Genomic DNA, 13,409 nt, shown 5'->3' on the forward strand with positions numbered 1-13,409 from the left:
AACCCCACATTTGTTGATCCACTATGGTGCCTACTTTCCCAATGTCTTAAGTTTAAAATTCTTATCTTTCTGTTCAATTTCCTTCATGTCTTTACCCCTCCCAATCACTGTAGCCTTCTCCAGCCTTACAACCCTCTTAGAAACTTTCTTTCAAATCTAGGCTCTTGTGAATCCCTCCCTGCTTCCATCACATCATTGACAGTCATGCCTTCAGCCATATAGGTTGTAAGCCTTCAAAATCACTTCCTAAATCCCAATTGGGTCTCCTCCACCTTTTAAAATCACCAACCTTGACCGGGCTTTTAGTTCCCCTCATACCTCGTGCTTTGACTCAATGATTACACCACTGTGGAGACCCTGCTACATTTGTTTGTTAAAGGCACTATTTAAATGAGAGTTGTTCTTATATTAGAAAGAAAATATTTCAACATTTCCAACACACAACTTAATCAAGTCAGCCAACTTTCTTTTCATAAGGTGCATACCTGGCTCCCACGTTTTATTGGTGAAAGAATGAGAAAATTGTCTGCCTCAGACACAACATTTGACACCATAGGCCCACTTTGTGGACATTTGTCAAACTCCTCACGTCGCTCCCAGCTGTTCAGTACAACCCCATCAGTACCATCATACACAATATGGCAACTTTCTCTGTGGTCCATAGAACTTGATGGAGTACTACAGTTCTTCTCACGTTTGTTGGGTGGAGACTGCAAATCATAATTTGATTTGTAAGATGGTTTTCTAATCATGCGTTCAAAGCTGGGCTTCAACCGAGGAACAAGACGCCAGATTAAAACAATGATTTGACTGTGACAGTTTCTGTAAAGGAGTAAATTACATAGCATTAGAAACAAATATGTGATGTTGCCTGAAAAGGTAGATTTTCTGCTTGTGCGCCCCTAGTACAGAGCCTCATCCACTTACAGGCAATACTGGGAAATTGTGCATGATTATATTTCCAATTGTTCATTTATCCTTTACTGTCCAATACAATCATTTGCACTTAAAATTTCATTGAAAGCAACAAAATCAACAGCGCAGTATCCTCAATAGTTCATTTAGTGATATAATTCATCGGTGAATATTTGGGGCAATTAATACAATGGTGCTGTCATACAAGAGATCTGTAGATTAGATATTTATGATAAGGTTGTATCATGCATCACAAAGAGAAATACAGCATCTTAAGGCATGCCCCATAAAGCTTGATTAATAAATGCATATCAAACAATAGAGAACATAAGTTTGAGGATGATGAACCTGAGTGTATTCCAAACAACACAAAATGAAATGATATTAAGAAAAACAAACTACAAAGTTTATGAAAGGGAAGGATGAGTGAAACCACTGAGAAAATGTCGAAACCTCAAAAAAATTGAAAAAGTAGTTAATTTGGCAAAAAACTAGAAATTAGCGTAGCTGTAAAAGAGAAACATAACATTTAGAAATACTCTCAATAGTATAATAGTAATTTAAGAATTAAGCTTACTGAAAAACATCACTGGGACTGAGAATAAATTAAATGATTACTTGCTGGATGTTTTCGCCAGAGAAAGAAATAATAGCATGTCATTCATTGCAGGATGCTCCACAATCAAACTTAATGGCCTAGAAATTATGAGAAACCATTTTGAGTTGATGCTACCAACTCATTATAATGAAATCAGGCATGCACTAAACCCAGGCTCTTCTTTGACTGCACATCTGCGTGAGTGGATGGGAACTTGGGTTCAGCTGATGTCAGTTAAAGGCAGTTAGCATCATTTAAATGGGGGTGCATGCTAGCTGCAGACAGGAAGGAATAAGTCTGAAGAAAAACGTGGCAGCCTTCTGTCCTGTAAGATGATTTGTACTATTGTAGTTAACTATGTTTAAGCGCTGAGTGATAGGGCTTGGGAGCCCCAATCTGGCATGACAGTTTCTATCGCATTTGCTTTGCTCTGAAAAGGTGCACAATTTGCTGGCTTACTTTCTCTCAGCCAGTTGAGCTTTTCATTTCTGCTCACAATGTCTGTCCAAACAGTTAGCTTCCAGAGGCCACAGCCATCAGCAGCCATCTACTAGTTGTCAGTATCAGTGTCCACCATCTACAGATCTCACTTGCAAATGTTCTTGTAGTGAAGGTATGGAGGCCAGGTTATGACACAGTGGTCAATTCACTGAACGGACAGCTGTCATCTATCCGATGAATGTGAATGAGCCAGCGCAGATTTTGTGGCTTAACAATGAAAATATGCTGATGGAAATAACATGCTCCAGGACCTGAGTTGATGACCTTTTCCTGCTAAGAGATGTCGAGGATACATCTGAGACAGCAAAGGTGGATTCTGTTCAGCATTTTCTTCTGCCTAACATATGTTGTACAGATCTCACTGCTGTAGAAAGTGCACTGAGTAAGCAAGTTCATAGGCTTGCAGTTTGGTGTTCACCGTCAGGTTGCTGTTGTTCCATATGCTCTTATTCAGCTTGGACATAACAGCTGCTGTTTTTGCAATTCACAAGTTGATTTCAGCAAGTGACAGATTGCTAGTGATTGAAGAGCAGAGATATGTGAAGCTATTAGCAATCTCCAGCATCACATTGTCAATGTTGATTGGTAGTGATCTGGCAACATCCTAGACCATTGCTGTTTGTCTTCCTGATGCTGATGGTCAAACCAAACTTTACAAGTGCTGCAGGTGTTCCTCACGATGAAATACCAGTATAGAGTAGAGCAAGACTCTGAAGAAGACTTGGTGCTCCTTTGTCTTGATCTCAGGTGAGAAAGATTGTACAGTTTTCCATCAGTTCTGGTATGCAAGTAGATTCCTCGGTGGATGATCTAAAAGCATATGACAGCTGCAAAGAAAATAATATGTTTAAAAATGTCAATGTCAGAGCACAACCCTGTTTGACCCCATGGTGGATCTACAAGAGTTCTGATGTTGTCCTGCCATAGCTGACCTGTGTCATCATCTTGATATGGAAAGCAGAGATCACAATGAGGAACTTCAGCAGGCAGTGAAATAAATAGACTGTCTCTGCTCATATGGTCAAATACCCTGGTGAAGTTGATGAAGGCATGATATTGTAATCTCCTTTATTTACAGCATTTCTCTTGCAGCTGCCGGACTGAGATCATGTCAATTGTAGATCTTCCAGTTCTGAAACCACACTGGGATTTGGGATGGATGCATTCAGCCAAGATCTATAGCTGACAAAAGCAAATACTTTTCCTGAAACGCTCTGCATGGAAATGCCTTGATAGTTGCTGCAATCGCTGTAGTCATGCTTGTTCTCATATGGGGTCACAATCTTTGTATCACGCACACACTGGGCACTGTCCCCTCCTTCCAGTAGAATGAGAAGTTTGTGCAGATACGGCAGGAATGCTGGTTTGCAATGCTTGAGTTGAGGTGGTATAGTATCAGCACCTGGAGTTCTGCCATGGCAAGTGAGTCAATGATATTGCGAGGCTCCTCCACTGTGGCTTCGATATCCAAGTTGGCCATCATAGACAAGCTTTCTGTCTGGAGCTTCTTGGTAATAGTGTTCCCCCTAGTGTACAACTCAAGGTAGCGTTCCACCCATCTCTCCAATTTTATTTACAGTTTGTGATGGCCTCCCTGCCTTTGTTTTCAATTAAGCTGTATTCCTTGCTGATGGACCTGTTGCCTTTTTGATCCCTTTGTACATGTGTTGATGTTCCATATGTCAATGGACATCTGGATAGTCATTTGCACACCGCTTAGCAGTTTGTTGGACATTACTTAAAGAATCTTTACCGTGCAGAAGGTGGCCATTCAGCCCATCGAGTCTGCACCAACCACAATCCCACCCAGGCCCTATTCCCATAACCCCACATATTTACCCTGCCAATCCCCTGACACTAGGGGTCTTAGCAACCTAACCCACACATGTTTGGACTTCAAGTGGCTTTTAGTGTATTCAGAGTTTTCTCTTTTGAATCTCAGAGCAAACCGTTTGACATCAATGATCAGTTCCATCACAGTGATGAACCCCAGTCAGGATTTTCCACTCGTATCCCTTATTTTGAGTGTGCGCTATTGTGGATGATTTCTCAAAGTACATTCCATTTTGCTTCTGCACATTGTGCAGAATCCGTGGGAGTTCCTGAAATGGAGTTGAACTGTTGCTTTTTTTCTGGGTAGGCTTAATGTCTGATGTTGATACAAGGACGGCATTTCTATTTTGAGTAAAATAAGCTTCAAGGATTGCATCCTCACCTCAGTGCATACCAGGGAGTGATCTGTATCACAAATGGTGCTGTGGTAAGCACCAGGCTCATGTTGCCAGCTCAAGTCCCTATCTGTTCTCATTTATCTTTCCCAGGTCATGATATGGCTGGATAGCCATGCTTCATGGTCTATGCCAACCCTTGCTTGAAAATTCCCCATTAGGTAAAGATGTTCTGACTTAGGGATGCTGCTGACAGAAGTTTCAAACTGCTCAACTAACTAGTCTTTTGCTTCTGTTGTGGAGCACAACATTGGAGCATCGATACTGATGAACTTAAGTAGCCTTGTTTGAGTTGAGAAGGGGCTAGGAACACATTCTGAACCATTTGTAGAGAGTTCCATCATTGAGATTAGTAAGATACAGAGAAGTCTACACCTTGCTCATGCGTTTGCATTTACTTTTTCCCTCCTAGATGAACATGTCATATTTTACTTTCAGTGATCCCCTCGAGGCAATTCTGATTTCTTGTAGAGAAACTTTCTTCATGTTCAGCCTACTAAATTCTATGTCGATCATGGTTGTCTTGCACACATTATTAACCAACTGCAAGTCACCTATCAATCCATGTATATGGTACTGCCCTTCCAGCTTGCCAATCAAAAAATTGGCATCTTTTTCTCCCCGTTGGTTTGCTTGTTTGCCTGGTGCAATGGATTCCATCCACTGCTGTATAGAGATTCTAAACTCCAAGCACCCATTGAAGCCGATGAACCATGACCAACCTTACTGGTTGGAGGTAGCCCAACTTTAGGTGGGCTGTGGCTGACCAGCGGGACACAATATTCTCATCCTATGTTGGAGGCAGTTTGTAGCACTTGCTGTCACCCATGTTAACGCACTGCAGCAAGATTGGAGTATCCTCACCAGGGTGCAAGCCTTGGCAAAATTTATGGAGACCCTGGGCTGCCAAAATGTCAGGGTCCCCTCTTGACCTCTCGATCAAGTCCAAAAGAATGCAAAGCACTATGTTTGGCACTGCCTTTGTTGCGGGAGTTGCTGGAAAGATGATGAGATTTAGTCTGCCTTTGGCCTCCACTCCAAATTTTTTGTCAGGGTTTACTCCCTTAGTCGTCAGCTCCCCAAGGCAGTGGAGCAATGTATGCATAGCTAGGTGTTTGTTTCATCAGTACTAGGGTGTGTTCACATGCTAGTGAACTTGCAGGCTGTATGTCTGGGGGTGGGGGGGGGGGCAGAACTTCTCATAGATCCTCTGAAGGTTTAGCCTGGGGTCACAAGGGCCCATGTTTCTGTGTGCTACCACGAGGTAACACAACTGAGGATGGAGGAGCTGTGTACTGACAAAGTGGGACTTAGACCTTTGGCTCTTTTTTTTCTATTGTGCAAGCCAGCAGTGTGGATTGAAAATGAGAAGCAAACTAGTACACAAAAGCAGATCACATGCTAAGTCTATACACCCACACAGTAGGTGTATCACATTGATATGTTGGACACAAGTGGATGCTGAACCCGCAAATCAGGTTTCCCAGCTTCTCCAGTGTCACATTAGATCAGGCAATAGCCAGGAAGCGGAATATCCTGTTCACATAGAAGATGGAAAGCCAGACAGGCATCACCTCTGTCTCCACTGAGATGCAGGTGCATAGGAGAGGTTTTTTTTAATTCATTCTTGGGACATGGGAGTTGCTGGCTGGCCAGCATTTATTGTCCATCCCTGGTTGCCCAAGAGCAGTTGCAAGTCAACCACATTGCTCTGGCTCAGGAGTTACATATCAGCCAGACCAGGTAAGGGCGGCAGATTTCCTTCCCTAAAGGACATGAGTGAACCAGATGCGTTTTTCCGACCATCGACAATGGTTTCATGGTCAGTAGATTCTTAATTCCAGATATTTTGTATTGAATTCAAATTCCACCATCTACTGTGGTGGGATTCAAACCCAAGACCCCAGAACATTAGCTGAGTTTCTGGGTTAATAGTCTAGCAATTATGTCACCAGGTCATCACCTCCCCAATGTTAAGAGATTAGCCCCCAGGATATGGCTGCAATATCTAGAAAAGGTTAATGGCATCACCAAACATGTCAAAATAAGGATTTGTCATCTCTCTCTTTCTCTGCTCTTCTCTCCACCACCTGCAAGCTCACCAAGGCAGAATATTCACCTCCCTTTCTTGCATTCTTCACTCTTCCCCCAATCACTGCACAAAGCTTCTCTCTTCTCAGGAGAAGATTGTCCACAACTTGTGACAGGAGGATTGCAACTTCACATCCTGTACCTCGTGGAAGCCAGCTGCAGCCATGGTAGCTCAGATGCCAGTCACCCAGCTTCTTGGGGTAGCACAGACAGGGGCTTTCCCGAGGGGGAGTTCACTCAGGGGCTTATTGTTAACAAGCTTAACAATGTAACTGCCAAAGCACGAACTTGCTGATACATTGACAGTCAAGACTGTCTCAGTCCATGAAGTCTGCAACAGGGCCCTCAAGGTCAAGAGCTGCTCAGAAGTGCCCTCAGTGGAAGTTCACCAGTCTTCCACCTCCTAAATTGTACCCACTGGGGATAAACCTTGTCAGAGTAGTGGGAAGGAAAGAATTGCCAGGATTTTGTTGAATGGCAGAGCAGGCTCGAGGGGCTGAGTAACCTACTCCTGCCCCTAATTCATATGTTCATAAAATGAGCCCTCAAGATAAAGATGATTCTTCATTAGTCAAGCTGAATATCAGACACAGATGGAACTGAGTAGTTGGATTATTTTTATGACTGACTTTAGTGTTTGTGTAATAAAGTGTAATATTACAGATGTGAAAATTTAAAAAAGGAATTAGCATCTTTATCCTGATGATAATTCACTCTGTCATTACTCAAAATAATTACCCATCGCAAACTCTGCTCTCTTCCCATCAACTGCATCTCTCTCCTTGTAACATGTTTTTGAGGCTGAACCAGACATTTACATCATTCATTTCATACTTGACCCTGAGAATAAGCTTGCTACCACATACCACACCATCACTAAGATCACCTACTTTTAGCTCTGCAATATTACCTCCCTCCATCTTTTCTCAGCTTTTCTGCTGCTGAAACCCTCATCCATACCTTTGTTGCCTCTAGGCCTTACTATCCCAATGCACTGCTGATTGGCTTTTCTAGTTTTACCCTCCCCCACCAAGAACTCTTAAAGCATTCTTTTGGTCATATTGTCTAATATATTCTTATGTAGCTTGGTGTCAAAATTTATTTGATGACATTTGTCAAGCAAGCACCTTGGAACATTTTAGTAACATTAAGAGGACCATACATATACAAGTGGTCACGGTTGCAGTTGTACGATAAAGCCAGTAAGATGCATTTGATCTTTGTTGACAAACGATCTGTGTACTCAGTTTTGAACACTGCCATTCCACTTCACTGAAAAGATTTTACCTTATTGCATGAGCCAACTCCACACATTTCCACTGTTCCACATGCTGTCCATTCAGCTGTAATAGAGTGTCCAATGATTGCAATCCTGCTTGATCAGCTGGACCACCTAAAAATCAACAAAACTGCAATAGTTTAAAATATGAGACTACATGGACTGAAAAGATATTCCATCAACTTCACCTCCATGTGGCACTTCAAGAATAAACTGAAATAATTATTTTTGCTAGAAGTTTAGAAATAAGTCCTGAAAAAAAAAAATCAGAAATATGGAAAGGTACTGCCAAAGCCAAATCTATTATAAAAAGAGAATACTCAATCTTAAATCAGTCCGTGTATGTCTACATGGTTCCCAATAAAGCAGTTTTGAGCTTGGCCTGATTTCCACAGAATAGTAAGTTAAACAAGAACAGTTCCACCAAGATCATTCATGATGGCATCATATTTTAAATGATTTAAAACCTCTTCTGACATTGCAAAAAATATTTGCATTTAAACTAAAAGATACCAAGCATTCACTGAATGAGCCATGATCTTATTTTAAAGGCAGTATCTACACAGGTGTTAAATTAAGAGATGTACTTATAATTTTGTCTAACTCATCCTCAAATTTAAATATCTTGCCTGGGTCTACTGCTTGCACACGAACAGGAGCATCACAGCAAATTGTGAAACCAAAGCCATCTTTGCCTCTTGGGATTGTAACCTGAAACAGACCACAAAGAAACTAGTAACATAAAATTGAAGAATATCAAAAAATCTTGCACTGATAATATATTTTAACAAAAGATTTATTTATAAATTTATAAGCAGCTGTATAATACAGCTATTTTGCTGAACAATTGCAACATTATCAATAAATATGGGAATAAATTATTTTCAAACTTAAGAGTGGGTGGTACTGGCTGGAAAAAGAATAATGCATATTCTTGGTTGGGGTATAGATAGGAAAGAATGGGGGTGAAGAAAGCATGTTATCGCAGTGCTAATTTTCCTATGGGAATCCACCTATTTCTGCGTGTTTTGGAGGATGAAGAGTTGTGCAATCAAAGTGATATGGTAGTGATTTGATTTAAATATCTTAATAGAGTCCTGATTACGTAATTTGATCTCCATATTTACTAATATTTATGCACATTGACTAGAGTCTTTTAACCATCATTTACTTGCTAGAGACCAAGTTGTGAATAGTAGCTAATTCCAAAAGCTGAGAGAATTTTCTGCATAGTTTTCAAGCTATTTCTCAACCATTTTTTCTGTTTTTCTATTGCAGTTTACTACACCTCCCTACAGACACCACAACAGCCATCAAAATGCCAAGTGCCTGAAAGGGATCGTCCCATATAACTGGAGTAGGAGCATAGAGGTAGAATAGAATCATCATAGAATCCCTACAGTGCAGAAGGGATCCTTTGCTATTCTGTTACTTATCTGCCAAGTAACTTGGTCACATGATCAGTTAATGGAAGCCATGTGCTTTATCAAATATCACAGTGCAGAAGGAGGCCGTTGACCCATCGAGTCTGCACTGACCACAATCCCACCCAGGCCCTATTCCTATAACCCCACATATTTACTCTGCTAATCCCCTGGCACTAGGGTCAATTTATCATGGCCAATCAACCTAACCTGCACATCTTTAGACTGTGGGAGGAAACCGGAGCATCCGGAGGAAACCCACGCAGACACGGGGAGAATGTGCAAACTCCACACAGACAGTGACCCAAGCCGGGAATCGAACCCAGGTCCCTGGCACTGTGAGGCAACAGTGCTAACCACTGTGTAGCAAAGGGATATTCTGAAAGTCAGCTTAACTCCTCTGCACCTGAAAGCCAAGATCCCTACACTATAATCTGCAGGTAGAGGCACCACATACATCTATCCGTCAGATAATTAATGCTTTCAGTTTGCAAGTAATGTTATCATCTGAGTACAAACCAGCAATGTTTTATTTTTTTTAAGAATCCAAAAATCTAGAATGAAGCCACAAGGTTCATGGCTTAAATAAAAAAAAACAAAAAAAATCTTCAAACGTGAATACTAATAACTAAAATAGTCTGTTGTTTTAAAGATATTAAAAGTACATTGAACAGTTACTTATACTTTAAGCCAAACCTCCTAACGTTCTCCTATACCCATTTGGCTTCCAACCTAAAAAACTCAGCTCAGATATTTATCTGAAATAGGTGGATCAACCATTCGGTCTGAGAAGTGTTTCAAAGATTTGTATAAACCCTGAGATCTCTTGGGCCTTCCGTTCATTTCCAGCAAAGTTGTGCCTTCAAATCTCCTCCAATCATCCCACGATTGTAGACTCTCAGTTCAACACAGGCACTGTTAATGTTTTAAGCGTAACCACCTCAGGTCAGAATTCTCCTGGTACTAACATTCTTTAACCCCAGAGTTCTTCAGCTAAAACTCACTCCTTCCCACTTCTCAGTTTGACTATCCAAGAAATCCAACTCACTGTTAAGAGTCCTTTATTTAACAAGAGGTTTCAACACAAAAGAGATGTGTCCTTCAGCAAGCTTATTCAAAAGTAAAACCAAAATCCTACTTGAGGCATGAGCCATATACACAGTCGACTCACCCCTATAATTAACTTTTTGTTGATCCTTTGCTATTCTGTTACTTATCTGCCAGGTAACTTAGTCACGTGATCAGTTAATGGAAGCATGTGCTTTATCAAATATCGCCTTCAACAGAAACCTGTTCTAAAAGGGACCATCAACCCAAAATAAATATAGGTTATTTGGTACATTACACGTACCATACTGATGCACCACCAAATCATTCCGAGGCATATCAGCCTGATGGGGATCTTGACCACCAGCCAGAGAAATGGCGGGGAATATCCATAAGTTCCACAAGGAAAGCCCACTAGTATTAAGTACCCTTCAGGCACTTAAGTGGCTACAGGCAGACCTTCCATGGAATTCAGGACTGCAGCAGTAGAAGTCCCACCGCCAAGATCTGCCAGCCAAACTGAGGCCAGCAGAGCCTCATATCCATCAATGTAACTGGGAGGTTGCAATCAGCACTATGAGAAAGCTGTTGGCAACAAAATAAGTGGGAGAGGAGAGGCGTTACACAGATTTCACTGCGAGGGAAAGTGAGAAAGGTTGGAGCAGCAGAAATCAAACTCCCGCTCCTTGTAGCCCTACTAAATAAAAATCTTTTAACTCAAATGGGTGGGCCTCACTGGCTTTCTGATCACTTTACCTTGCCAGGTGTGAATGATAAGTTTCTCACTTAGGACCAAGTTAAAATGCATTTGTGTCCCACTTATGTGATGAACCCCAACATGCATTTAATAACAAAGCTCTTGTTGAAACATCTTTTCTATCACCAGAACCAATGGCATTAAAATTAGGAATCAGCCAAAATATAGTTGGAAATAGAACTCCTCCTATTAACTGCTGTTGAATTCCCCCTCTTGTATTTGAGTATCGACAGCTTGCTTCCATACCATTTCTCAGTGTTAGTCTTAGATTTCTATTGTGCTAAACCTAGTTATATGCTTCATCGAAGAACACTTCAGTGGCAGAAAGCCCTGAAATAACTAATTCTACTGGCTAATATTTTGCAAGTTAGCAGCTTCTTCAGATTAAGCACCAAACGACAGTATCATTAACTGTTCCCCTACTGCCAGAGCCTGCCTTACCACAATCACTGGTCAGCATCACAATGGTCCTAATGGAATCAATTAAATCAATGGAAGCAGAACAGATTGTCTCTGCCACTTTGAAACTCCAGGACTCTACATCCTGTGCATCAGTGTGAGAAGTACCGACTACTCTTAAGGCCTATGACATGGAGGGATTCAATCCAAATTTCCCGCTGGTTGCCGATGCTCACTGGTGTCTGTACTGTTGAAAAATTGCCATGTTCGTTTGTGCACATGGCTTTTGGGGTCCTCTACCCAAGGTGAATTTGCAGCACAATGCTTGGCATTCACACACTTCTGGTTAACCAGTAGCTAAACCAATGCTTGGCACTTAGAAAGCATCCTTCTTCTTATAAAAATGTTTGTGGAGATCCAGATCCCCAGTGCAATCAGCCAAGGCAAGATACAAATTGGGAAGGTTCCTTTTCCTCATCTGCCATTGCCAGTTGCTCACTTATTATAATATAGCTAATCCTGTACATCGTTATAAATCATGTCAAAATGTCCAGGTTAGATTTTAAGAGCTAACAAACTGATTTATAAATTACAAGATAAAAAATGATTTTATAAAGTAACTTATTTTATATATACCATATAGGAATCTTGAAATCCCAAACTTTATATCAGTTCCGATTATCTCTAGTTCATATTTTACTGGCTAATATTTTGTATCTATGATCTTTCAAAGTCGGAAATTTACCCAAAGTAGAAAAATGTTATCACTTTCTATGACCATAAATTATAGCAAGTTTCAATGCAACTTTAGGACTTTCTAGTACTGTAAAATAAATTCCAGAGTTCAAAATATTCCACAAGATTCAAACCAGAGTTGAAAAATAATCAAATTATTTCTGTTTTGAAAATGATGACATATTTTACATAAATGTACAACTCATTTGACAAGAAGAAATAGAAGTAAATAAAATCCATAAAAATCCCAATTCACTGACTTGAATTAGGAATGCTACAAAGTGAACAAAATTTACAAACATTTCTTTAAAAGAATGATTTAATATACTGTACATAATACTCAATTGAGTCCATAAATGCTATACCTGCTGCCCAATTGCTTGGAGCATTGTTGAATCTCAATAGTTCTTCCTGCAAACGGCTGGACAATCCCCGTTTATGCTGTAATTTATCTTTTTCTAGAACAACCACCCCAGTTTGCAGAACTGACCACTTTTACAAATTCAGTTCTTTCAAAGATCTAAACACGGATCTTGCATATTCCATTAAATAAATTCATTGCTTCGCATGTGCAATGAACTGTTGGACACAGAACAAATTTCCCGAAGCTGTGTGTCACTGGCTTAAATGTTTCAGAGTGAGCTGTAATTTAGTTGGCATAACCACCCATGGGAACTCAGATTTAGAAGAATCGCAGGAAGCAACCTTTCACCTCCCAAACCTCTGGCTCACTGCATGCCTCTGAACGATAAGCCAGAAGGTTTCCTGAAAATTTCACTCAGCAAGAAATAAACTTACTTTTATGTTTCTATGAAGTAGAGTATACCTTTGGTTCCTTCTAATCTTTGCAGTCAGTTCGCTGCAACATGTTTACATACTGGTGAGAAATATTTATTATAATATTCCCAATAGCACAGGGCAATAACAGGCATTGATTAGTAGTGAAAACTTAACCAAAGATTACACAGAAACTGATTCTGTACTAGGTACAACGTCACTAATGATTAGTAGAACTTGTTTTAAATTTGGGTAAAAAGGTAGGGGTGGCATGCTGGCGCAGTGGTTGCTGCTGCTGCCTCACAGCTCCAGGGACCGGTTTCTTTTCCAGCCTTAGGTACCTATCTGTGTGGAGCTTGCACATTCTACCCCTGTTCGAATGTTTTTTTGCTGGGTGCTCCAGCTTCCTCCCACAGCCTAAAGGCATACAGACTAGGTAGACTGACCATGGTAAATTGCCCCTCAGTCTGAGAATGTAAATGTGTGCACTGCGATGGACTGGCATCCCATCCTGTGTGTATCCTGCTGGGCGTTAGGCCCAGTGTCTGTTGGGACAGGCTCCGACTCCTCGTAATCCTGAATTGGAGTAAGCAGTTAGTTGATGTGAAGTGAAGTGAAGCAAGAGGTACTTGTTGATAAGCTGAAGAAAGCCATTTTT

At 40.8% G+C, this 13,409-nt stretch overlaps 1 protein-coding gene across 2 annotated transcripts in view; it reads right to left on the reverse strand.

The window, feature by feature from the left end:
• rgs3a (regulator of G protein signaling 3a) overlaps positions 1-13,409 on the reverse strand; it is a 253,454-nt gene that overhangs the window by 178,859 nt on the left and 61,186 nt on the right. Inside the window, exons 1-4 of one of the 2 annotated variants that reach the window (XM_078226604.1) lie at positions 12,340-12,613; positions 8,242-8,323; positions 7,621-7,726; positions 486-822 (exon numbers count right to left, since the gene is read on the reverse strand). In XM_078226604.1, coding sequence (XP_078082730.1) covers positions 486-822; positions 7,621-7,726; positions 8,242-8,323; positions 12,340-12,363 — 549 coding nt within the window. In that variant the 5' untranslated portion in view covers positions 12,364-12,613. Of the gene's footprint in view, positions 1-485; positions 823-7,620; positions 7,727-8,241; positions 8,324-12,339; positions 12,614-13,409 lie in introns of those variants that run through there. The other variant, XM_078226603.1, reaches the window with a different exon arrangement.

Source organism: Mustelus asterias, chromosome 13 (genome assembly GCF_964213995.1).
Source record: "Mustelus asterias chromosome 13, sMusAst1.hap1.1, whole genome shotgun sequence".
In the NCBI taxonomy this organism is placed as follows: Eukaryota; Metazoa; Chordata; class Chondrichthyes; order Carcharhiniformes; family Triakidae; genus Mustelus; species Mustelus asterias.